At 44.3% G+C, this 25,876-nt stretch overlaps 1 protein-coding gene across 2 annotated transcripts in view; it reads left to right on the forward strand.

Annotated features, from left to right (window-relative positions):
- kmt2d (lysine (K)-specific methyltransferase 2D) overlaps positions 1-25,598 on the forward strand; it is a 28,302-nt gene extending 2,704 nt beyond the window's left edge. Inside the window, exons 2-55 of one of the 2 annotated variants that reach the window (XM_085345534.1) lie at positions 33-115; positions 297-405; positions 493-695; positions 1,776-1,885; positions 1,972-2,134; positions 2,578-2,749; positions 2,882-2,996; positions 3,214-3,392; positions 3,491-3,768; positions 3,908-4,027; positions 4,182-4,975; positions 5,102-5,227; positions 5,381-5,494; positions 5,618-5,722; positions 5,807-5,988; positions 6,291-6,455; positions 6,610-6,719; positions 6,852-6,896; positions 6,997-7,185; positions 7,285-7,467; positions 7,573-7,695; positions 8,250-8,371; positions 8,467-8,596; positions 8,680-8,766; positions 8,849-8,926; positions 9,024-9,182; positions 9,316-9,385; positions 9,548-9,786; positions 9,892-9,965; positions 10,230-10,280; positions 10,389-12,005; positions 12,098-12,256; positions 12,631-12,749; positions 12,902-14,832; positions 14,919-15,042; positions 15,428-15,509; positions 15,602-15,668; positions 15,810-16,042; positions 16,153-19,038; positions 19,248-19,397; positions 19,505-19,669; positions 19,769-19,916; positions 20,010-20,091; positions 20,181-20,353; positions 20,583-20,707; positions 20,799-20,934; positions 21,299-21,420; positions 21,513-22,893; positions 22,993-23,129; positions 23,358-23,488; positions 23,899-24,184; positions 24,304-24,377; positions 24,482-24,590; positions 24,666-25,598. In XM_085345534.1, coding sequence (XP_085201660.1) covers positions 67-115; positions 297-405; positions 493-695; positions 1,776-1,885; positions 1,972-2,134; positions 2,578-2,749; positions 2,882-2,996; positions 3,214-3,392; positions 3,491-3,768; positions 3,908-4,027; positions 4,182-4,975; positions 5,102-5,227; positions 5,381-5,494; positions 5,618-5,722; positions 5,807-5,988; positions 6,291-6,455; positions 6,610-6,719; positions 6,852-6,896; positions 6,997-7,185; positions 7,285-7,467; positions 7,573-7,695; positions 8,250-8,371; positions 8,467-8,596; positions 8,680-8,766; positions 8,849-8,926; positions 9,024-9,182; positions 9,316-9,385; positions 9,548-9,786; positions 9,892-9,965; positions 10,230-10,280; positions 10,389-12,005; positions 12,098-12,256; positions 12,631-12,749; positions 12,902-14,832; positions 14,919-15,042; positions 15,428-15,509; positions 15,602-15,668; positions 15,810-16,042; positions 16,153-19,038; positions 19,248-19,397; positions 19,505-19,669; positions 19,769-19,916; positions 20,010-20,091; positions 20,181-20,353; positions 20,583-20,707; positions 20,799-20,934; positions 21,299-21,420; positions 21,513-22,893; positions 22,993-23,129; positions 23,358-23,488; positions 23,899-24,184; positions 24,304-24,377; positions 24,482-24,590; positions 24,666-24,758 — 15,174 coding nt within the window. In that variant the 5' untranslated portion in view covers positions 33-66 and the 3' untranslated portion in view covers positions 24,759-25,598. The remainder of the gene's footprint in view (positions 1-32; positions 116-296; positions 406-492; positions 696-1,775; positions 1,886-1,971; positions 2,135-2,577; positions 2,750-2,881; positions 2,997-3,213; positions 3,393-3,490; positions 3,769-3,907; positions 4,028-4,181; positions 4,976-5,101; positions 5,228-5,380; positions 5,495-5,617; positions 5,723-5,806; positions 5,989-6,290; positions 6,456-6,609; positions 6,720-6,851; positions 6,897-6,996; positions 7,186-7,284; positions 7,468-7,572; positions 7,696-8,249; positions 8,372-8,466; positions 8,597-8,679; positions 8,767-8,848; positions 8,927-9,023; positions 9,183-9,315; positions 9,386-9,547; positions 9,787-9,891; positions 9,966-10,229; positions 10,281-10,388; positions 12,006-12,097; positions 12,257-12,630; positions 12,750-12,901; positions 14,833-14,918; positions 15,043-15,427; positions 15,510-15,601; positions 15,669-15,809; positions 16,043-16,152; positions 19,039-19,247; positions 19,398-19,504; positions 19,670-19,768; positions 19,917-20,009; positions 20,092-20,180; positions 20,354-20,582; positions 20,708-20,798; positions 20,935-21,298; positions 21,421-21,512; positions 22,894-22,992; positions 23,130-23,357; positions 23,489-23,898; positions 24,185-24,303; positions 24,378-24,481; positions 24,591-24,665) is intronic. The other variant, XM_085345535.1, reaches the window with a different exon arrangement.
- Positions 25,599-25,876: the final 278 nt, after the last annotated feature.

The raw sequence follows: 25,876 nt of genomic DNA on the forward strand, positions 1-25,876 counted from the left end.
AACTGGTGCTAGTTTACATTTTTAAATTGCAGATCTCTGTCAGGGAGGTCAAAATCAGTACAGGGGATGGACGAGCAGAAATCAAACTGCGAAGAGAATGACTCTGAACCAACAGGTAATGTTTTCTTTGCTTTCTGGACTCTCTTCTGCACCTTTATGAAGATAATGGTGTGTTTTTTCCCTTTAAGCTGTGGCTACCATTGTGAATAAGGGAGCTATTTGTGTGTTTCATGCAATTATTCTTAAGATTTATTTTAAAAAAAATTTGCCTTTAAACATTTTTTCCTTTTGTCTAGCTGATGACAATGCCACTGCAAAGCAGCTTGTCTCTTCTGCCGGGGCGTCTAAGGCCATTCCTGCTGTGGAGTCGTCGAGTGCTAATGCAGCCTCTTCTAGCACATCTGTGTAAGCCCTTTATTATATAATAAAACCTGCTGTGCTTCTTGCTTTATCCAAAGAAGGTGCTTTCAACAATTTCTCACCTGTGTACAGAGAGAGCGTTCGAGCCTGTGCGCTTTGTAACTGTGTGGAGCGGAGTCTGCATGGACAGCGGGAACTGAGGCACTTTGGACCATTTTCTGAGCGGCCAACCCTCAAGCCATCAGCTTCCCCACTGCCACAGCCTGGAAATGATGACCTGTCTTCCATTGGATTTCCTGATTCGCCTTGTCTGACAGCACTCCTTGATGACTCAGGTTAAAGTCTAAACAAATTAAAAAAAAAAAAAAAAAATATATATATATATATATATATATATATATATATATATATATTGGGGTTGGGAAATATGGTCTAAAATCCATATCATGGTATAATTTGAAGCATGTGTGGTAACGATATATATCGCACACACTTAAAATCCTTTAATTTTCTCAAAAATCGACGGTGTGCCTTATGTATGAATTCTGCTTGTGCTTACTGACCATGAAGTGATTTTATGTGGTACACGGCGCGCAGAAATCTGTCAAAAATGTTTTAGTACGACTTTGGTAAGCTATGAAGGCGCACCGCTTGATGGATTGCCAGAGCATTACGGCTGCTGTAGTCAGGAGCCTTGCGGAGTGATCTGGGTCCAAAACTCTGTCTTCTTCAGGTCCCAAAGTCAAACGAACATTACGGCATCACTGAGAGTTAAAAACTGTCTAAATACTTTTATCTTTAATAAAATTATCAGTGTTGCGGCTTTACCAGGTGTAACAATTAAGTTTAACATCCAGGCGTCCATGAATACAGAATTTATTAAATTCAACGGAGTTAGAACTTACCAGGAACTTAGCTCGCTAGTTTCCACCTAAACATGATATAGCATGTTCTGACTGAGAGATTTCTGAAAAAAATTAAAACGTACAGCACTGCTATCACTTCCGACATAAATGAAGATAGAAAACTAAACAGCAGTTACTTTTGTAGGGTTACTGAAGTTGGACTAGCTGGTATATAACGATGTCCTATGTGATCACTAGCAAAACAGCTACGTTAGCATAACATTAGCACAGTGAAATTATCACGGTAGAGTGGTATAGTCAAAATCTCTAGTGTTGGCCAAATTTATATTGTTTATACCGCCCACCCCTAATTTAAAAACAAAAAAACTTTTATATATATATATATATATATATATATATATATATATATATATATATATGATTATTTTATTTTTTTTAATTTCTGTTAGAATTGTTTGAAACATGTTAGGTTCTTTCTACTAGAGCACGCTGATGTAGAACAGAGGTTTGGTTAGATATTTTACTAATGTTGGGCTTTATTATAAACAGGGGGATGTTGGGTTCACCACTGGTGTGCAGTGTGGTCAGAGGGAGTAAAGCAGACAGAGGATGAAGAGTTGGAGAATGTGGATAAAGCTGTTATCTCAGGGACACAGCGGGTAAGTGTAGTTTGATTAACCTGGATTAGATGTACTCGATGAAAATATAAAGACAAACCAAACTTGATACCCTTGGCTTGCTCCAGATTTGCGAATACTGCAAAAGGCTGGGTGCAACCATTCGATGCCATGCTGAGGGCTGTTTGCGGTTCTACCACTTTCCCTGCTCAGCAGCCAGTGGATCCTTTCAGTCTATGAAACAGCTGGTCCTCCTCTGTCCAGAGCACATAGATAAGGCAGAGGAGCTGGGTAAGTGACACTGTGTAAGAAAGTCATCACAATTCTGACAAAGGCTTCTGTTTCAGACTAGGACTTTACACACACATATGATGTCCTGCCGCCAATCAAACAGCAAAAAAGTAGAAAAGCAGCATATTGTTTGGCTTGGATATTTGTTATGCTCCATGTATATCTGGCTCATCATCTGTGGACTAGCAGTTTGACAAGACTTAAAGACGTCTTTATTGTTTAAAATGTCAGCTATCTGTGTAACTTAATTTCTTTTTTGTCTACTTTTAACTTGTCTTTCTTAAAAACTGAAAACTTACTAAAATTTAAACAAAACATGAGAGTTAAGTGCTAGCTTCATACCTTGTTGAGTCTCATGATAATTTAAGGTGAACTGAGAATATTTTTATGAAACCTATTCATATGTTTTTTTGTTTTTTGTTTTGTTTGTTTGTTTTATGCAGCTGGTGAAGAGTCTTGGTGTGCAGTATGTGACTCAGCAGGCGAGCTCACTGATTTGCTCTTCTGCACGGGTTGTGGTCTCCACTACCATGCAGCCTGTCTGGAGATTGGAGCCACACCTATCCAGAGGGCAGGATGGCAGTGTCCAGAGTGTAAAGTGTGCCAGACTTGCAGGTGAGTCTAACAGTCTAGCATCGTTCCTTTTTCTCAGATGTGTGTCCTGTTTTACTTTGTTTTTATTTTAACTGATTATTTTATTTGAATTGATTAAATCTCCCTTTTCCACTTATTATTACTTTTTCTTAGACAACCAGGTGAAGACTCCAAAATGTTGGTATGTGATGCTTGTGATAAGGGATACCACACCTTCTGTCTCCAGCCAGCCATGGATTCTCTTCCCTCTGACCCATGGAAATGCAGAGTAAATCCTTTTTCTTTATTTAACCCTCTATCCAAAAAGATTTCCGTATATTGAAACTGGACATTCACTTATTTAATAAAACATAATCTTACCTTATTTTATCCAAATTATTTCTGTTTAAAAAGACATTGGTAAAGGTTTTTTTTGTTGTTGTTTTTTGTTTTTTCCCTGTCTGCTTTTTTTGGGTAATTGTGCTCTGTAATCTTTATTCTATTAGAGGTGTCGTGTATGTGTGGTGTGCGGAGTCCGTGGACTAGTGCTGCCAGGCTCGGCCCAGTGGTTTGATAACTACGCCGTGTGTGAGGGATGCCAGCATCACCGCAGTTCTATATGTTGTGTGTGCAGCAAAGCTGCCAACCCATCTGTTGCTTTGCAGTGTTGCAGCATGTGCCGCAGGTTAGTTTAAAATATAACAGAGCTTGCCATGATGTGTGACCATGTCAGTGTTACGATCATTAAAAACAAATAAAAATCTTAATAATCTTTTGTCTCAGATGGGTTCACAGTGAGTGTAGTTCAGCGGGGGAACCCCCAAAAGCTGAGATCATTTGCCTGCTTTGTAAGGAGGGTCAGCGGCAGCCAGTTGCTGAACCATACACAGCAGACACTCAGACCACAACGTCCCTTAAGGAAACTGAAGGAGACATTAAATTGGTGGGAATGCCAGTCCAAATGGATACAGACTTATCAGAAGTGACACCAGGACAGAAACACACATTAGAAATGGGACAGGCTAAAGATGAGGCTGATAAAGAGACACCTATGGACTTTGGTAAGTCGTTACTGTACACTACATTGGATCAAACTTAAAAGAAATGCCTGTGATTTGCATATGGCTGTTAGAGCATTTTGCGTGTGTGTGTGTGTGTGTCAGCAATGTTTTTATTTAGTTTAATTATTTTTCATCTTAGTGATGGAGTTTGCAGCGGTTCAGGCAACAAACACTGTGGAGAGAACAATGAAGGGAGAGCCACCCTTACCAACAGAAGCTTTTGGTTCTGAGGGACCAGCTCCTCTGCTTGAGTCTACAGGTAAACCAAGGTCGCACGATGGATGTACTATATATGAAAATAAACACCAAGCAGAACTAGATTTTTTTTTTTCCCCCCCCAAAAGATTATTGTATCTAATAATGGATGTAAAAATGACAGTGGTGATAATCACACATTCCTTCATTTCAAATAGGCTGTGCAACAACAGAGCAGAGGGGCTCTTGTCCTCCCGCTGCTGAAGACGGAGCCAAAGAGGCACAGAGTCAAGTGGCAGCTTCCCAGGATCCCACAGCAGAGACACAGTCTAACAACAGCTGTGAAGTAGAACCAACACCAGTGTCACAGCAAGGCCCTGAAAGCATGGAGGTGGATGAGGAGAAGCAAGATGCTCCTCCCTCAGTTAAACAAGAACTATCACAAGAGTTATTGAAGAGTGCATCTGGTGACATCTGTATAGGACCGTTCTGTAACGATCCCCAGAAGTTACCAGCTTCCACAGTCTCTGTGGTTAAAACGGAGCCTTTGTCTATGGATGAAAAGCAGGAACGAAGTCCATGCCATGACTTCCAGTTGCTTTCTAATCGTTCTTTATCAATAGACACACAAGAGTCCCTCTCTGCAGCTGACATAGAGGGGAGGTTATTACCTCACTCTGAGGAGGAGGAGGAAGAGGAGGATGAGGATGATGACCAAATGAAAGGACACAGTGAGGACATCAAGAGAAAACTACAAGAGGTTAAGCCGGAGTTGTTGCTGGATGAAATGTCAAATATGAGCCATGGTGATGAGAGCAGCAGTGGCTTTCTAGGCTCTCCAGGAGAACCTGACCCTCAGCTTTCCATGGAGCTTGGCCTTGTACCTTCCAGCCGCTCGCACACTGACATCTTGCTCACTGAGACCGATGACTCTCTTCCCTTTGAACCTCTCAGAAGTGATAGAGAAAAGGCCAAACGCAGAGGGTCCCCAGGCCGCTCAAGGGTCAAACAGGTGAGGTCACCATGTACTAGTTGATATATATTTTTTGATAGCTGGCACTAATTTAAGTCTTTGTTTTTAATGTGTCATTGTTATAACGTGACTTGACATTGAGAAGGCTGTTTCTGTGAATTGCAGGGACGAAGCAGTAGTTTCCCTGGAAAGCGTAGACCTCGAGGTGGTAGTGGTGGTGGTGGTGGAGGGAGAGGGCGTGGTGGGAGGTCACGCCTTAAAGCTATGGCCTCCTGCATCGACGCCTTTTTGGTGAGCTGCACTTTTAAGCATGTGTTTTTGTTTTTTGTTGTTGTTTTTAATGTTATTTAACTTTTTAAAATATTTTAGTAATATGTAGTTCTCATAATTTTCATAAATTAGCTTGAAATAAAATACTTCTGCAAAATTACTACACTGTTACAGCTAAGCATGACCTCAGACACTGGACTGAGTAAGGAGGAAGACGAAGAAGAAGATGACACCATGCAGAACACAGTTGTTCTTTTTTCAAACACCGATAAATTTGTTCTGCTACAGGTAAAGCTGCTTTGACGTTTTCACTTACCCTGTGTGGATTTGCTGTGTTGACATTTCTGTATGACTGCAAATTGACTTATTGTTCTTAATTTTTCTCTTTTGTTTTCTCTCTTGTATTTTTAGGACATGTGTGTCGTCTGTGGCAGTTTTGGAAAGGGTGTAGAGGGGCAGTTGCTGGCTTGCGCTCAGTGTGCCCAGTGCTACCATCCTTATTGTGTTAACAGCAAAGTAAGAACAATGCTAAACTTATGATGGATTATGTTTTCATTGTTTTGTTTTGAAAATCCAGATTAAATTTGATGTCTTCTGCAGATCACCAAGATGATGCTTCGTAAGGGCTGGCGTTGTTTGGAATGTATTGTGTGTGAAGTGTGTGGAAAGGCTTCAGACCCGTCTCGTCTGCTGCTGTGTGACGACTGTGATGTCAGCTATCACACCTACTGCTTGGACCCTCCCCTGCACACTGTACCCAAGGGTGGTTGGAAGTGCAAATGGTAAAAAGAGAGAGACATGATAAAAAAACAAGAAACTTAAGTGCACAAAGCTTTGTTCATCCATGTAGCTTTGAATTGGGTCAAATGGAAATGAATATATCCAAATTTGCATATTATGTAAAACACTGGTGGCTCAGCCTTCATTTGCAATTCAGAGGCCCATCCCTCCGGCTCTTGCTTCTGTAGCAACAGAAAATTTGTTACACCAATCACATTGGTATCAGTAGTTTTATTTTTTTAATCTTGCATATTAGCTGGAAAAATGTTATAAAGCACTAAACTACATCTCTATCTCTGTCCAGGTGTGTGTGCTGTGTGCAGTGTGGATCCAACTCACCAGGTTTCCACTGCGAGTGGCAGAACAACTACACACACTGCGGGCCTTGCGCCAGCCTCGTCACCTGCCCGGTATGCCGGGAGAATTTCATGGAGGAGGAGCTCTTGCTGCAGTGTCAGTACTGCGATCGGTGGGTGCTGATTATTGGAACTACGCACAAAATAACCAGAAAATGAGAGCGAGTAAAGCATTACTTATGTATTTTTGATGTCATAAATTATTCCATATCATCTTTGATTTGTTGAAAAGTGCACATAGCTAGGTTTTTATGTGTGCCTATGCAGATGGGTCCATGCCGTCTGTGAGAGTCTGTACACAGAGGATGAGGTGGAACAGGCTTCTGATGAGGGCTTTGCTTGCACATCTTGCACCCCATATGTTCCAAAACCTGTGGGTAAGTCTCAGATTGACAGTGTCTAGGTCTTCAGAAATACAATTAAGATATTGTGGGGTGAGTTTTTTGACTGGTTGTTTTATTGGTGACACAATTTTCTTTTTCTCCCTACTTTTTGCCCTTTGGTCACAGTAGTAGAGTCAGCCATTATGGCTTCAATAAAGATAAAAGAGCCAGGTAAGAAGATGTAGCTCCTTATGTTAGTTAATTATTCCAAGTACATTTTCTGAGTTTGTGCCCTTTATTTTTACTTAAATTTGTGATTGTCACTTTTTAGAGCCCCAGTTCTACCGTTTGGAGGGTGTTTGGCTTACAGAGTCAGGCATGTCCCTGCTTCGTAGCATCTCTATGTCTCCCCTGCACAAGAGACGGCAACGTCGCTCCCGTCTTGGCACTATGTGCTCTGAAGGAGGTCCTGATGGAATGGATCTAAGAGAGGTTGAAGGAGAAGGGGATGAGGGAAAAGGTTTGGACAATTTCCACTCGTTCATTTGTCTCTAAAGAGTTTTCAGGATTACTTTGTGCCTTTTACAATAAATAAATAAATGTTCCTCTATATAACCAGGCTGTGGGGATCCCATGGACTGTGAATCAAAGATAGACCAACATGGGAGCCCTGAGAGAGACGGTGGTACTGAGCGGGATGCAGGTGCAGAGGGAGGTGCTGACGGTGACTGTGAGGGTCTTAAAGGGGGAGCAGAGGAGACAGATGACAGCAAGAAAAGAAAGCGAAAACCTTACAGGCCTGGTATGCAATCATGAATGTGACTGTATAAAGGCATTTACAGTATCTACATAGATGTATCATCATATCCAAAATAATTAAAACATATGTTTCCTTTAATTATGTTAGGAATTGGAGGTTTTATGGTGCGACAAAGGAAGTGTCACACACGGATGAAGAAAGAATTTTTTGCCCAGTTGGCTGGAGAGACCATGTTGGATGGACAGCCAATTGAGCGAACTATTGAAGAAGGTTTGTGACAACAATTAATTAATTAATTAATTAATTAATATATATATATATATATATATATATTTTTTTTTTTTTCTCCACTGTTGTGTCACATTGTTTTTAGGTCAGTGGTAGTGACTTAATTGATATAACTGTTCAATGGTATGTCAGGTCAGAAAGCTTGCTAGGGAACATAGTAGCTTGTTCACCTTCTTTGTGATCTAAGGCTGCATTTAGACTTATATCAACCACTGACATCAAACCAAGCCCTTGTTTATTTAATTAAAGCCACAATGCTGAAGTGAACAAGGTGGTAAAGTAGAGGAATCAAGCAAAAAAATAATCAAGGTGATTCAATAGAACATCGTGATCAGGACTTAATTTGTGACAAAATGCTTTAAAATCCGACATGATGCAAACACTATATGCCCCCACCTTCACACACTTAGACATTTTTAATGTTCAGCTCCCTTGGAACGTCCTCATCTCTGCTTAACTTGTAGAGTTGTGATTCAATGTATTTTATGCAAATAACCTAAACCAAAGAAAACTGAATTTTATTATTACATTTTTAGGGCCCCACCCTGACACAGACAACATTATGGATCCTAAACCAGTGGAGGGAGAGGAACAGGCCAAGAAACGTCGGGGTCGGAAGAGGAGCAAACTCGAGGATATGTTTCCAGCTTATCTCCAGGTTTCTTGTCTCTCTATGTGCCATGTTTTAAAAGTGAAAATAAAGATATCCACTGATTTGATGTATATATTGTAAACATTTGTAATTCCCGGCAGGAGGCATTCTTTGGAAAGACACTGATAGACTTGAGTAAGAAGGCAGTGATGATACCTCCAGGGCAGAGGCCAGGTTCATGCCCCATCAGACCTACTTTACCAGCACCAACCAAGAGTACTACCCCAGACAGTAAGAACATTAACTTGAATTTGGGATGCTGGTTAAGAAAAAAAGTCAGTGCAGGATATGTAAATTTTTGTTTCTTTCACTAGCTGATGCCGGGGATCGTGTGGTGGACATAAATTGTCCTCTCAAGCAAGAGGGGGGTGAAGCCCCCCAGGCTCAGGGAGACGGTGCAGGTAAGTATCTATGTGGCAGGTGAAGTTAATAGACCTTTTTAACATGCAGTTCCAGGTTGTTTTAAAGTTTTACACCTTTTAGGGATTCCTACACCATCCTCATCACAGACAAACCAGGTGTCAACTGATCCTCATGATTCTGATGCAGAAAAAAATGAAGGTAAGTTCCTGCGGAGGGCACTGTGCTATATAGCATTTAAGAATGACTTGTAATATAATTTATTCCTTCCTACCATGCTGTTGTGCTTGTGTGATAGGTCTTCCACAGGGGGTGGAGAGTCAGGATTCTGAGCAGTTCTTCAGGAAGGTTCTGGGAGTGTCGGATGGTTCCTCCTTGGGAGGTATGAAGCCCATCTTGGAGGGCAATAAGGGAGAACTCAGTCGTAGTGCTTTGCCACAGAGAGCTCTCCCCTCAGGTGAGAACAAGGGTTTCCTACAGATGTTCATATAATTAAAACCGCAGCTATTATTACCTGTTGTATGATTCCTGAATTATTAAAAGCATGATTGAAAAACTGTTGTATTTTAATTCAATTACCGGAATTGCAGGGTCCCTGCCCTCAGCTGGAATGATGGATGCCTTTCCTGGAATTTCTCAGTCACCGTTCTTCGACATGCGGTAGGCTCATTAGTGCATTTTATTTCACAGCATCTCAGTCATGTAGTTACAACTCATATAAAAGCAGAAGCTTAATTCCCAATTATTTATATTTTTCCCCCCGCATGTGGCCTTTTTATTTGACCAAAAAACAAACCCTCTAACTTATTATATGGTGTACAGGGACAGAGGAGGGCTGTTCAGTCCAGATGGCGGTGAGGAGAGCCCTTGGGCAACTCCCTCTACCCCAGCAACTCCTTCCTCCCCACCAACCCCCACAGAGGCAGAGGGTGATGGTCTGTCCTATAACCAGCGTAGTCTGCAGCGCTGGGAGAAGGATGAGGAGCTTGGAGAGCTCTCAACTATTTCCCCTGTTCTTTATGCCAATACAAACTTCCCAACTCTCAAACAGGACTACCCAGGTTAGTGAAGAAGAAACATATTGTACAATGTATTTTATCAAGGTCATGATTTTTAAGTTTATGTCACAGTTGTAACGTAAGTGTTAAATATTTCTCTCATCACAGATTGGGCTAGTCGCTGCAAGCAGATCATGAAAATCTGGAGGAAGGTCCCAGCTGCTGACAAGGTTCCATATCTGGTAGGTTCTCTGTTTTTGTTTTGTTTAATACATTATTCTTTCATATTATCATTTGTTTGCTGTAATTCTCTTTTTAACACATTTCTAAATTTGCAGTTGGTCATATACTAGGTTCTCCTTTTTTAATTTTTTATTTATTTATTTATCCATTGTGTGTTTTTTAGCCTTGGTTTTTATAAGAGTTCGTGCTTGGACTTGTGTGCCTGTACATACGTGCAGAAGCCGACTCTCTCTCTCTCTCTCTCTCGCTCTCTCTCTTTGTAGCAAAAGGCCAAAGATAACCGAGCAGCTCAGAGGATAAACAAGGCACAGAAGGTGAGTTAAAAGTAGATTTCTTTTTTTATTAAGTTTAGCAAATGACTTCATTAGGTTTACGGTGTGTGTGGTTAATATTCCTTTGGTGCTCTTTTTACCTTTTCACAGCAGGCAGAAAGTCAAGTGTGCAGGCCAGTAAAAACAGAGCAACCACGTGCAAAGGGAGAACGGCCAAGTTTACACCTCCAGATCCCACCACCTTCAGGCTCAACATCAATCTCCTCTCAACCCAGCTCTGCAGACAGCCCATTTCCCTTGCCTCCCGATTCAGGATCGTCTTCTGTCTTTTTCTCAGATGGACCTGTCAAAACTCCATTATCAGCTGAAATCCGGACAGATCCTTTGGCTAAGCTTCCGCCTCAGTCACCCCATTCTTACTCACACCCAACCACACCTTTCTCTAATGCCGGGGCCAGCCCCGTACAGGCCCCTTCCTCAGGTTATTCTGCTTCCGGCCCGCAGGGCCCTCCTCAGGGACGGCCAGCCAGTCTTGGCCCTTTTGACATGCAACCAGGAACTCCTGGAACCCCCAGACGGGCTCAGCAGGTTGACCCCTACTTCAGATCACAGCTGCAGCAGCAACAGGGTCTTCTTCCACAATCCCAGCAAGGCTCTCAGGAGTCCCTAGGGCCTCCAGAAAGTCCTCATTCAAGAGGTCCTGGGCTCGGGGAGTCGACCATTTTTTCACCATCCCACAATACCCACTATGGAGATCCCTTCAGAACCCAGCAAGGAATGGGAAGGCCAGAATATGGTTCATCACCGTCACCATCTGCATTGGCTTCATCTCCTGCAAGCACAGGGCAGTACAGGACTGATATGAGTGCACCCTCTCCACGTTCCTCTGCAGTTGGCAGACATGATCTGTCCACCGGCTCCCCTGCTGGAATGCTTGAGTCTGGAGATGGTTTGTTCAAGGCACCTTTAACGCCACGAATGCACCAAGGAGAGAGTGGGGCACTTCATCCTGGAGCTTCACCTAGCCATGTTGCTGAAGGCTTCAGGCAGTCTCCCTCTCACTCTGATCCCCATATTCATCCTCCACTAACTACCAGACCGCAGTCAGGTGATAATTGTTCTCTTGGACCCCAGAGACACGCTGTAGCTCAACAGGAGCAATGTCCTAGAGTACCCTCCAGCCCACAGTCCCAGGGCAGCTGCCAGTCTCCCCACACTCCTGGTGGCATGTCCAATGATGGTTACTCTGTCCAGTCTCCTGCTACTCCTCGTTTCCAATCTCCAGACCCTTGTTCTCGGCCACCTTCAAGGCCACAATCTAGAGACCCGTTTGCAGCAGTCCATAAGCCACCTCGCACTTCCTCTATTGGCCCAGAGGGAACTGGAAGTTTCAAAACATCCCCTCATCCTAACCAGCCATCTCCAGCCCATTCTACTAATACATCTATAGGGGATCCCCTCTCTGGAAAGCCATCAGCTCCCCCTACTTTCAGCCACAGCCCGAGCACGGGAGGCTTTCAAATAACTCAACAGCAGACTCAGATGGTGCAGCAACCACAGCCACAAACTCAGCCGGCTTTGTCAGCAGACAGCCTTACCTCGCGAGTGCCACCTTCCTCTGGATCTCAAGAAATACCAGCTGTCCACACTTCAGACATGTCAAGTCAGCCATCTTTGCCAGTAACTCAAGAAATTCCTGATATTTCAGCAGTACAGGACCCTTCAGTAGTAGGACTCAGCCCTGCTGATCTGGAAAAGCACAGACCGGTATCAAAATATTTGCCTTTGAGCAGGCATTGAGTGCACTTCTGCATGCTTTTGTTTTTTCTTTGCTAATCAAAGTTTCTCGTGTTTTATAGCGCCAAAGACTGAGGGAATTTGTGATCAGACAACAAATGCACAGACAAGAGAAGGAGGCAGCTGCTGCTGCTGGCAGTGCATCCCCTGGATGGTCTGGGGGAGGGATGGGAGCCTTTCAGCAGGATAAAACTCACAGAGCACCACCACCTTATCCACAGGTAGGGATCCTGTGATTGAATAACATTACATTATTAATGTGAAATCTTGCAGGCATTGTTACATGCATGTGGGGAAGATGCCCACAGATGATTAGTGGCATTGTAAAGCGCTTTGGGTGCCTTGAAAAGCGCTATATAAATCCAATCCATTATTATTATTATTATTATTATTATTATTATTATTATTATTATTATTATAATAATAATAATAATAATAATAATAATAATAATAATAATAATAATAATCTGGAAGATGTAGGGTTTTTGTTTTTTTAAGTTTCTGATTTTCATGCAGACATTATGAAAAAAGTTATTTTTGATTTATTAATAACTAAAGAGTCAAGGGACAATGGTACAATTTTTACTTCCTTTAGGAACGTATTGCTGCTGCCGCTTCAAGTGCTCAGGCTTCTGTGTCGGGGAAGATGCCCACAGATGATAAGCTCATTCGCCCACCACATACAGGAAACCCTGCCGTTGTTGATCCAGTTAGGTAAGCATTTAAATAATGAGGTACTTGGATTGAATAAACCAAATACAGGCATAAATCTTTTGGCCCTGAAGATACAATTGGCGTCTTAAATTAGTCCAACTCCCTTTCGTTGTTTTTGGGGGGGAAAAAAAAATATTTTTGTCTTTCTTCAGGCTACCAGGATCTTCCAGACCGCAGGGTATGTTTACCCGTCCACCATTCCCTCCTCAGTGGCAGGGCCAGGCTCCAAGGAGGTTCCCTCAGCCTGGCATGGAAGCTGTGGGCATAAGGCACAATCTTAACCCTGCTGTCAATATCCAAGGTATGGAAGGCATGGGTAATACTCATGCCATGATGCCAGGGCACGGAGGTGAATCCATGCAGCCAATGAGTCAAGGTCCACCACCACAGTTCATTGAGTTGAGACATAATTCACAAAGGCCACCCCTGCGACACCAATTTATACCCCGTGGACCCCAGCCCAGGCCACGTCTCTTTGTCCCAGAGCAAGAGATGTCAACACCTTATGTTCAGCAACTTCCTATAGCTCAAGTTGGTGGGATTCAGACAGAGGGGTTACAACAGGGTGGACTGTCAGTTTTACTGCCTCAGCAGTCCCACATGCAACCTCAAAATGCTACTTCAGCCCAAAACACTCGCAGTACTGAGCAGCATCGACTTTCACAACCAGGTATAGTCACAGAGCCCCAGCCTGCAGCTGTAGAAAATGCAGAAGAACTGCCAGAACCTGATCTTGATGGGCTAGGCGATGCTCCAGGAGATGGAGGAGTAGAAGATGAGGATGATTTGGCTCTTGACCTGGACCCTGACAAAGGAGATGATGACTTGGGCAACCTGGACAACCTCGAAACCAATGATCCACATCTTGATGACTTACTCAACAGTGATGAGTTTGACCTGCTGGCTTACACTGATCCTGAACTGAACCAAGGAGACCCTAAAGATGTCTTCTCAGACCAGCTGCGGCTGGTAGAAGCTGAAAGTGAGGGTCCTTCAGCGTCGTCTGGTTCTGCACATGTTAAAGTGGAAGACAAAGCCAGGGTGGAGCCAGAGCGGAAGGCTCTGACAAAAGTCCCTTCTACTGCACTAGAGTCTGCTGCTCAACTAACACGCTCTTCACAAACCGCTGATGCCTCTAAAGTTAAAGTAGAGAACAGAGGTTTGACGCCTCAGCTGCAAACGGGACAGACTGTGGTGAAAGCTGAAATGGGAGAAGCGGTATCCATGCCTCTTGGTGTGACCGCACCAACAACAAAGACTCCACAAAGTGAGAGCCAGTCTGCCTCACTCAGTTCTGTTCGATTAGGGGGACTTCCATATCCCTTGCCAGGCCAAGGTAATCCATTGCCTTTTCCTCCAGCTCCTCCACATGGCGATATGGGTGATGATCCCTTAGGACTACCTGATGTAGGGGAGCAGCACTCTCCTGCTGTAGATCTGGCAAAGGTAGAGAGCTCATTAGATGGTGAACTGCCTCTTCTAATACAAGATCTCCTGGAGCATGAAAAGAAAGAACAACAGAAACAGCAACAGCTCAGTTCTCTTCAACAAGGAGGCATACCACAACAGTTTTCAGGCATTCCAAATCCACATCCGAATCAACATTCATCTGGGCAAATAATGTTACCACACCACCATCGTCCACCACCCCAAGGTATGATGAATCAGCCAGGGATGGTACCGCGTGCGTCACACATTTTGCAGCAGCAAAGGCTTATGGGACCTGGTATAGTACCGCCAACTCACATGATGGCCCAGCAGCAAACCATGATGAGGACGATGCAGCCTGGGATGCAGCCTGGGATGCAGCCAGGGATGCAGCCTGGGGTGCAGCCAGGGATGCAGCCTGGGGTGCAGCCAGGGATGCAGCCAGGGATGCAGCCTGGGGTGCAGCCAGGGATGCAGCCTGGGGTGCAGCCAGGGATGCAGCCTGGGGTGCAGCCAGGGATGCAGCCTGGGGTGCAGCCAGGGATGCAGCCTGGGGTGCAGCCAGGGATGCAGCCAGGACTTGGCCATCAATCACAACAGCAGCAGCCAGCAGTAAAACAGTCAACTCTGACCAACAGCTTCTTCCCAGATAAAGGTAAGCTTCATGTCTTGTCACAGCCACAACTTCTTCTTTTTTCTTTTGTTTTTCCATACTTCCACTAATTTCACCTATTATTGCAGATTTGGACAAATTTGCTACAGATAACATTATGGATCCCATTGCCAAGGCGAAGATGGTTGCCCTTCAGGGTATTAAGAGAGTGTTGGCACAGGATCCAATGGTTGTTCCCACTGGCATTAACAGGTATTTCTAATAATGTTTTTTTTTGTTTGTTTGTTTTTTTTAATAAATAACATGGATATGTTTTTGCCATTGTTAAACTGCTGCTAGAAAGCAGAGCATGTGTTGATTGTGATTATCTTCAGATCTAGTTTTTGTTGTTGGTTCCAGCTCTTGTAAGCTGTTCAACGTAAAAGTAGCATCCCTAACACCACTGTTCACAAGGTTAACTGCTCAGCAACCACTTATTTGCAGTAGCTATGTGTCAGAGACATGCCTGCAATGGTAACTTCAGTGTTAAAGACTGCGATTAGACGATCAACTGTACCATTAGCACACCTGTTTGCTGAGGCCCATGTTAAATATTTTTAAGTGGATGTCACTCAGCACTGTTTTGCTTTCTCTTCAGGCAACAAGTTTCTCTGCTTGCTCAGAGGCTGGCTTCTGCCCCAGCCACAGATCCAAATCAACTTGCATCTGGACCTGCAAAGGTATGTTGGTTTATTTTTAAAAAGTGATCGATGATTTAATTTGTAAAACTGATGATAGCTGAGTCATTTAAATGCCACGTTTTTCTGTTTAGGAGGGAGAGACAAGTGATCCACCCCAGTCAAGGCCTAACCCTCCTCAGTTTGTGCAAGGAATAATCAGTATGTTTGACCAATACTGCCTTTTGAGCTGAATTGAGTCTTTTTTTTTTCTTTTCTTTTTTTTTTAAGATTAATTTTTTTTATTGCAGTCTCCATACATTTGTGGATAGCTAAGGGTGGTTTGTGATTTCTTTTCTATAGATGATGCTGAACAGCACCAATACGAAGAATGGCTTCTTCATACCCAGCAGTTACTCCAAATGCAACTGAAATTTTTGGAAGAACAGATAGGAGTTCATCGCAAATCACGCAAAGCACTGTGTGCGAAGCAACGCACTGCTAAGAAGGCTGGCAGAGAGTTTGCTGAGGCAGATGCAGAGAAACTTAAGTTGGTCACAGAAGAGCAGAGTAAAATTCAGAAGCAGCTTGACCAGGTGTGTAGATGTTCAATGTTCTGAAAACAATTTTTGCATTGCACAAAAAAGGCTTCTGGCACATTTGATATACATGATATACAGATGTCCTCATAAATATTCTGTTTTAGGTGCGCAAGCAACAGAAGGAGCACACAAATCTAATTGCAGAGTACAGAAGCAAGCAGCAGCAGCATCAACAACAACAGCAGCAGCAGCAGCAGCAGCAGCAGCAGCAACAACAGCAGCAGCAAGGCTCTGGTATTATAACCCAAGGTCATTCTGCACAGGGGGGGCCCTCTCACATGTTTCCCAAAATGCCTGGTCAGATGATGATGGGCCAGCAGGGGGCACCAGTAATGGGGCAACATCCTGGCATGGTACCCCAAGGTGGGATGCCTGTCAGAATGCCCCAAGGTCAGCCCTTTATTGGAGGAGCCCAGCCACAGCTTTCTGGGGCTCTTGGAGCCAGTGGTGCCAGGGTCCCAGGTCCTCCTGGGCCTTCAGGAGGATTTTTCCCTCAGGGGCCTGGGGTGCAAGGTGCAGACCCTAGGCTTCTTCAAGAAAGACAACTTCAGCATAGGATGCAGATGGCAAAGTTCCAGCAACAGCAGCTGATGGGCCAACAACCAGTGTCACTCCCAAATCAACAGTCTAGTTTAATCAATCAGTCGCAGGCTGGTATGATGGGGCACCAACTTATGGCACAACAACAGGCGAACACTCAGCAGGGTATGCTGGCTAATCAGCAGAACATGGTCCAGGTTGCACAAGGAATAGTTGGAGGCCAGACTGTGGCTCCATCACAGAATCTTGTGGGCAGCCAGCCTATTAACCATTCTCAAGGCATGGTATCAACTCAGGCAGGAATAATTGGTAACCAACAAGTTGCATTGTCACAGCAGCAGAGGCCTCAGCTGATGATGGGACAGCAGGGTATGGTTGGTGCTCAAGGTCACCCTGGCCTGAGGGGGCCCCATGCCCAGTTGACTCCTCAACAACAGAACATTCTGGCCCAACGCATGCTTGCATCTCAGCAAAATATTACAAAGAATTTAGCCCACCTTCAGCAGCAGCAAATGACACAAAGACAACCAGCACAGTTGATCAACCAGTCTGGCCAAGAGCAAGGTCTTTCCCAACCCTCTACCCCACAAATGGGTTCCTCTCCTTCAGCAGGAAGTAACACACCCCAGCCCCAGGGATCTACAGAGAGCCAAAACTCAGGACCCAAAGAAGGTGGTATCCTCAGCCCTGATTCAAGAACCCCACCACAGCAGAGCGGACCCTCTACTCCCAACCAGATCCAACTAGGCTCTGCAAATGATCATCAAACTGACCTGGGACGACAGCAGCAGCACCAGAATCAGGTTTATGTAGGCCAGCAGCAACAATCAAATCCCCAGTCTGTACATGAGAAACAGTCGGGTTTGGTCGGGAACCAGCAAACTGGTATGCAGCAACTGCAGCAACAACTTCCAGTCACTGTCCAGAGGCAAAGTTCCCTCACCACTGACAAGCCCAGTTTGATGACAATTAAAGAGGAAGGAAAAACATCTGATTTCTTACATCATCAACAGCAAACTCTTCAAAATGCCACACAGCAGCCACAGGACCCCACCATGCCGCAACAGATCACAGGACACAACCATCCAGGGCAGCAACAACCTGCTATGATGGGTCTTAGTTCACAACAGCAGGCCATCATGGCCCAACAGCAGAAACAGCAGGTTTTAATGAGTATGATGAGAGCTCAGCAGCAAGGAATGATGGGACAGAGACCTGGTGTTCCTCCTGGACAGATCCGCGCCCCTATCAACATCCAGGCCATTATTGCTCAGAATCCTCAGCTCCGCAATCTCCCCCCCAACCAACAAATACAGCACATCCAAGCCATGATTGCACAAAGACAACAAGGACAAATGCTGCGGATGCCAATAGGTCAGGGCCAACAACATCAGTTGAGGCCTCAGCTCCCACAGATGGGACAGCAAATGATGGGGATGGAAGGCCATCAAATGTCACATGGAGTCATGGGGAATCCAGGAGCAGTGGGAAATCAACACCAGCCAGGTATGCCAGGCCAACAACCTGGTGTTGCTCCTCAGATACAGCAAGGAATGATGGTCTCTGGGCAGCAGCTCCAAGTGGGAGAGATGATGCAGCAACATATGAGAGGACAGGTGCCACATTCCCCAATGGACCAGGGCCCAATGGTGAGGCCAGCATCTCCACGTCAGCCATTAGCCAACTCCCCTGGGGATTCTCAACGGCACACTTTTAATCAAGCTATGGGGATTCGTCCACCCACTCCCACCCAGAACCAACAGCAAGCACTAATGGCAGGCCGTGTGCAGGGCTCTCCATCGCATGCATATTCTCCAAGAACTCCCTTTGGCATGAGTCCAGTCCACCCAGTCTCACCCCATTCATCTCATGTCTCCTCACCTTCTATAGCTGACAGCAGGGCTGGGAGGGGCAGTCCCTACAGTCAAGTCAAGGCTTCTCCACTCAGGTCACCCGGGGCTAAGAGTCCACTTGATTGTCCAGGACCTAAAGCAGACACTCAGTCACCAGGCAGTGGTCTGGCTGCTTCAGTGACTTCCAATGGGCCACAGAGAGGTACAAATGCTCAGCGTCAGTTGCAGCAGGGTGCAGAAGACAAACAAGAGGAGCTATGCAAAATGACAATACAGAATATTAAACAGGAACCAAGGGAGGTCCAGTGTGACAGTGCGGCTGAAGCTCCTACTGGGACTATAAAGCATGAAGCAACCGGGGAGATGGTTAACGCTGGGAACAACACTACCTTTATTAATGCTGGAAGTGCTGCTGTGACTCAAAGCCCTAGATCTGAGACTGGACAGCAGTTGCTGCAGAAACTCCTAAGAACTAAGAATATTCAGCTTGGCGCTCAGAGGCCTTGTGAAGGCATCCACAGTGAGATCAATGGTCACATCAACAGCAAACTGGCAATGCTTGAGCAGAAGCTTCAAGGGACTCCACGAAACATGGAGGTATGTTTTCCCAAAGTGTATTCATTCTCTTTACCCTGATCCCAAAAGGTTGATTCTGTTTATCTGGACGTAGCGTTTTCAATGGGAGAAATGTTTCGTCACTCAACCTTTTGGGATTTACTTACCTGGATGATTGAGCATGCATCAAGACTCTTTACCCTGATGTTATATTTGGGAAAAATCTGTTTTATTTTCTTGACCTTTTACAGGATCTGCAATCGATAACAAAAAGGCCTCCTGTGCAAAAGCCAAAGCGCACTAATAAGGCAGCTGGAGATCGAGGGCCTAATGCACGGAAGAAAAACAAGAAGGAAGAAGTTGGAAAAAGTGCTGAAGCCTTGTTAAAACAACTCAAACAGGTACAATAATGTCAAAATACATTTCCCCCCCTAATGATATTTTGCCACTGATGATCTGAAGATTGATTCTTTTTCCTTTTCTTGGCTAATGGATTTTTACTCTGTAGGGCCTCTCTCTGCTGCCCTTGATGGAGCCGTCAATCACTGCCAGTGTGGATCTTTTTGCACCTTTTGGAAGCAGTCCAGCCAATGGAAAAGCCCAGCTAAAAGGCTCATTTGGAAATGCAGTGTTAGACAATATCCCAGACTACTACTCTCAGTTACTCACTAAGGTCAAACTAAGCTGCCAGTGCACCACCAACATTTTGAATAAGGCATAAAGGTAATTTCAGAGCAAAGTCTTCAAGAACATATTGTTTGTGCATTCACAGAGCAACCTCAGCAACCCCCCAACACCCCCATCTTCCTTGCCACCTACTCCTCCACCATCAGTACAGCACAAACTGCTCAATGGAGTAACAGCTGGGGAGGATCTGGCTGAGAGACAGAAAAACAGAGAGCCTGCTGAAGAGCCGATGGGTACATTTATTGTTAATTATTAATCCACAGTTATGCAGTAATTGCATTCTAAATGCAATGTATTATTATGCTGCATTTTGTTTCCTCCTTCAGATTCTGTGAAAGAGGAGGTAAAGAGTGTAGATATTCTAGCAGCTCTCCCCACACCACCACATAACCAGAATGAGGATATCAGGTACACAAGGACAACTGTGCATAGTTATCAGTCCATAGCATAGATATTTTCATAAAGAGGCTATAAATGTGTGAAATATCTTTTAACAGGATGGAAAGTGACGATGAGGATGCTCCAGAAAGCATAATTCCAGCATCATCCCCTGAGAGTAATGTAGGAGATGAAACTCCACGTTTTCCTCACCTGCGGGAGCCTAAAGAGGAGGAGACGGACAGGGCAATATCACCTATCATACCCCTCATACCTCGCACTGCCATCCCAGGTATTCTACTCAGCATGTCACATCCTACGGTCTGCTGAGGTAGCAATGTGCTGCTCTGTATGGGGGATTAAATTCTAAGTTAGTTTGTTTTATATGGTTGCATGGATACATAGGTCATGGGGAAACCTGCTTGGAATTTATACGATTGTCTAATTTTTTTATTTTAAATATTAAATCTGTTTGCGTCTTGAAATGCAGACAAATGTTGAATTTACACATTTGCTTACAGCATTCACAGAAAATAAACAATTCGAAGCTCCTGACGGCAAGGTAGATTCAACATCCAACCACTGGGATAAGAGCAAAAGCAACGAGGTGTCTGTAACGTTCATGTTGTCATCTGCTGCAGCCAAGGTACTAAGCCATCATAATCTTATATCGTCTTTAAAAGCTTTTTATGTCTGAATCTATTGAGGCAATCTAAACTTCTACTAATATTTTCCAGAAACTAAATCACGTGATGATGGCCATGGCCCAGCTTCTCAACATTAGAATGCCAGGTACTTATGAGGTCACTATCCCTCCCCAAAACCCTGAAATGTCAGGAGGAGATGGGCCTGCGAAAGGACCTGGCCAATCAGGTACACACTAAAATAAATAAATTGACGGTTTAGCTTTTTTAGATTTCTGCTGATGTCTTTTTTTTTTTATTATTTTCTTTGTCTTTTTCTTTTTTTCTTTTTTTTTTTTTTTGTGGAGTGAGTTCCTATTTAGCTAAAAGCAAAAGGGTGCGAGTCTGTCAAGACATTCAAAATTCTGCCTCAAAGTGACCTGTCATATTATTTGCTAATGTAAATATTTCGTCTTTCATTAATCCCATCTCATGATTGTAGTTTAAGCACGTTAGTTGAGCAAATTTGGTGTTTAAATGTTTTTGGGGTTTTTTGTTTTTAAAACAAATTGTGGCAGAGTGACTATACCATCTATCCATGTTATGTTTTACAGGGGTTCTGTGTACAAAGGATGGTGCTTCACCTAGTCAGGATGAGTGGCTAAGGCAATTTGATGTGTCTCTACCTGGCTGTACACTGAAGAAACAAGTTGACATTCTGGCACTTATTAAACAGGTTGGTCCCTAAAGGTCTCCTATTGCCTCATTTAATCTTTTTTATTACATGTGTTGAAAGCGTTACATCTCCTGCGTGCATTTTGCTCTCAGGAATTTGCAGAGACTGAAGAAAAACCGGTTCAGCACTGCTATACAACCAATGTAAATGATTTGGATGTGCGCCACCTTCCTATTATACCAGTGGAGGAGTCTCCACCCCCATCACCGTCTCCTCCTCATCCTCCTCCATCTCTGCCAGTTACAACTAGTGAAGCTGAACCTTCCAAAAAATCAACTTCCTCATCACTGTCTCCCTCCAGTCCGGCCAATGTCCAAACAACAGCTGAGCCTGAACAGCATGTTAATCCTCCTCTTGATGCTGCTCAATCAACTGAAGTCACAGAGCCTGAAGTTGCTGCTCCAGAGTCTTGCGCAGACGCAGCAGCTACCTCGGCAGTTTCTGATCCTGCTGCTGCTCCTGAAGATCATCTGAGTGCTGTTGTCAAGGAGGAGGAGGTAGAGGATTTGGTCACTGATCCAGCTCAACCTCCTAAAGATTCTCCCACCCCCATGGAGTCTTCCCCTAAAGCTGTCAAGCAACGCAGGCCTCTCTCACCTGATGAGGAGGTGGTGCATCCAAAACTGAAGAAATGGAAGGGGATTCGCTGGAAGCGTCTTCAGATTGTTATCTCGATTCGGAAAGGTGGCTCTAAGAAAGAAAACAGCCGTGAGGTGTCTGAACTGATGGAACGGCTGCGCATTACTCTTCGACCAGAAAGGCTGCCTCGGGATAAACGCAAGTGCTGCTTCTGCCACGAGGAAGGCGATGGTGCCACAGATGGGCCCGCTCGTTTGCTTAATATTGATGTGGACCTATGGGTGCACTTAAATTGCGCTCTGTGGTCCACAGAGGTGTACGAGACACAGGGGGGTGCCCTAATCAACGTGGAGGTAGCCCTGCGTCGCGGATTGCGGACTCTTTGTGCGTACTGCCAGAAAACTGGTGCCACAAACAGCTGCAACAGACTGCGCTGCCCGAATGTCTACCACTTTGCCTGTGCCATCCGGGCACGCTGCATGTTCTTTAAGGATAAGACCATGTTGTGCACCCAGCATAAACTGAAGGGGCCCAGTGACGATGAACTCAGCACATTTGCGGTCCTACGCCGCGTCTACATCGAGCGTGACGAGGTGAAACAGATAGCCAGCATCTTGCAGCGCGGAGACCGTATCCACCTGTTCCGCGTCGGAAGTCTCATCTTTCACGCTATTGGCCAGTTGCTGCCCTCCCAGATGGCCAACTTCCACTCAGCTACTGCAATCTTCCCCGTTGGCTACGAGGCCACACGCATCTACTGGAGCACACGCGTACCCAACAAGCGATGCCGCTACCGCTGCCGCATCAGTGAAGATGATGGCCGCCCGCTGTTTGAAGTGCGTGTTCTGGAGCATGGGATGGAGGATTTACAGTACCGTGACCCTACTCCAGAAGGTAAAACAAAAGTGCTTTCTGATTTTTGTGCTCTATTCTCCCTTTGTTATGTTTCTTAACCTTAAAGAACAGAGTTGAATTTGCTGTTTTTGTCTTTAGGGATCTGGGACCGGGTTGTTCAGCAGGTGGCTAAACTTCGTGAGGAATCATCCATGTTGAAACTGTTCACTGAACACATCAAAGGGGAGGAGATGTATGGCCTTACAATTCACGCTGTCATGAGAATCACTGAGTCGGTAAGAATCCCGAGCACTTTCTGTCCCTTTTTTATTTTGTCTTTATCTCCCATGTTCACTGATCTGTGGTTGGATAACTGTTTCAGACTGTAATAAAACAGCATTACAGACTTCACAAAATATCTGCTCTATCTTGTATTAACTGAACTCAATGTGACCAGAAATGATAAGCTTTATAGCCATTATAAGTCCATTATGATGATCATTGACTGACTTGTTGTGTTTTAGTTGCCCGGAGTGGAGAACTGCCAGAATTACCAATTTAGATACGGCCGGCACCCTCTGATGGAGCTCCCACTCATGATTAATCCCACTGGCTGTGCTCGCTCAGAGCCCAAGGTCCCCACACACTGCAAGAGGTAAAGCATTATTTTTAGCGAGAAGCTGCACACTCAACACGTTCTGACATATCTGTTAATCTGTACAGCCATGTGAATCACGTCGAAGAGGCTTGTTGACTAAATGTTAACATTTTTGCGGAGTTAAATTCCAGACAGAATATGTTGACTGGTGAGGTAATATACATTAAAAAATGAAACTCTTTTAACATCTATGTAATGTGTAGCAAGTACATAAGCTAAAATAATTTATGTTGGTTATGAGTAGTTGGGCACGGACACGCTCCGGTTGGAATTTAAAATTCCGATTTAGTTATAGGTGCAGTTCTTTTTATTTTTATGTGGGTTACAAATGCAAGTAACTTGCTTCAAAACAACTTCAAACCTGTAAAATTCAAAACATTCAGACTTTCATTTTTCTTTCTTTTTAGGCCTCACACTCTTAACAGCACCAGTGTGTCCAAGGCCTACCAGAGTACCTTCACTGGAGAGCTCAACACACCGTACAGCAAGCAGTTTGTCCACTCCAAATCCTCCCAGTATCGGCGCTTGAAGACTGAGTGGAAGAACAACGTGTACTTGGCACGTTCCCGCATTCAGGGCCTGGGGCTGTACGCTGCGAAGGATTTGGAGAAGCATACGATGGTTATTGAGTACATTGGTACTGTCATACGCAACGAGGTGGCCAATCGCCGGGAGAAGATCTATGAAGCGCAGGTACTCAAACAGTTGATGGAGAATGGGTGGTGCAGAAACTTTGTTTGCTGTGCCGCTCAACTTTCTACAGCTGTAGGACACGTCTGACCTTTTTTCTTTTTCTTGCTCTTTTGCTGTAGAACCGAGGGATCTACATGTTCCGTATCAACAACGAGCAAGTGATCGATGCAACTTTAACAGGTGGCCCAGCCCGGTAAGTGTTTGTTTGTGCATGCCTGCCTTGTTTTAAACCCTTATTTTATGTTTATTTTCTTCCCCCAAATTGATTTGATTTTCCCCCATTTCCCTTCTCACCAGCTATGTCAACCATTCCTGTGCGCCCAACTGTGTTGCTGAGGTTGTAACGTTTGACAAAGAAGACAAGATTATCATCATCTCCAGCCGAAGGATTCCTAAAGGAGAGGAGGTGCAGTGTGATAAACAGCCTTCATTGTACTACTACTATATCTGCAGCCTTTAACTGTCTCTCTCTTAATTCCAGCTGACGTACGACTACCAGTTTGATTTTGAGGACGATCAGCACAAGATCCCTTGCCACTGCGGAGCCTGGAATTGCCGAAAATGGATGAACTAACCAGAAAGATGGAAAATTCCCTCTCGCTGGTACCAGAACACTCCTGCGCCAAAGCCTATGAAAATCCTACATCGCCAGTGCATAAGCTGTTCATAAAGATATGGAGGAAGGCTGGCCTCCGCTATTAAAAGACTAAAGTGTTACCTGTAGCCAAAGGTTTGAAGAGCATTAATCAATAAAAGCAGCCGACCACCATTCATCAGCAGAAGCTTGATGGTGGGACTAACTTTCGTGTTTGGAGTAGTTGAATCACCCTTTCCTCAGCCAAATCCCTCCTCTTCCCCATCCCCCACTTCAAACCCTCCCAACTATTCTGGTCTCAATAAGCTTACAGTGGCTGGAAAATGATCCTCACCATCTACCAAAACATTCTGACCCTCTGATATCACTGCTCGTAGTACAGAGCTCATCTGGAGCTTCGACAAAAAAAAAGCCATTAAAAATGTTGAGAATGAACTAAGGACACTTTTTAAAAAAAATTTTTTTTTTATGTTTTAAGTCGGACCTATTTCCTGTCCCGTCTGACCACACCTCCCCCCCTTACCTCCCAGACAAGGCACTTTCCCATCAATGACTCATAACGACAACATGGATATTGGCTAGCTAGACAATCTTGATGTGGCTCTGTGTGAGAACTACATGTGATCGATGGAGAGAGGAAAAAGAAAAGAGGAGAAAAAAGTAAGTTAATATAAAAAATGTAAGATACTATTGATCTGTGGCTTCAGTCGCACCAGATGTTCTGACTGTGTGGAGTCCCATGGTGGGTTAGTTGGACCCAGTCTACCTCACTGATTTAGCGAGAAGTGACTGCTTTGTATAAAAACTGTTAACTGCTACTGTGGAAATACTCCGGGGGGTTGGGGAGGGGGCGCGATGGTGATTTTTGGGGGTGGGAGGGTTGTTTTTATGGGCTTAGCCTTCTCGGACAAGCAGGGAATCTTAAGCAGCAGGTTTGCTCTATCTACTCTATGCTGATGATGATTTACAATAATGAGCCAACATAATTATTATTCATGAATTATTTATACAGATGAACTATATGACAGTTTTGATAAGATATTGCATTAAAGTCACAATCAGAAGCTTAGTGGGTGTTCTGTATGCCACCAAATCAT

Source organism: Diplotaxodon limnothrissa, linkage group LG20 (genome assembly GCF_057381915.1).
Source record: "Diplotaxodon limnothrissa isolate DT_005_m linkage group LG20, D_limnothrissa_male_GT1.1, whole genome shotgun sequence".
Taxonomy (NCBI): Eukaryota; Metazoa; Chordata; class Actinopteri; order Cichliformes; family Cichlidae; genus Diplotaxodon; species Diplotaxodon limnothrissa.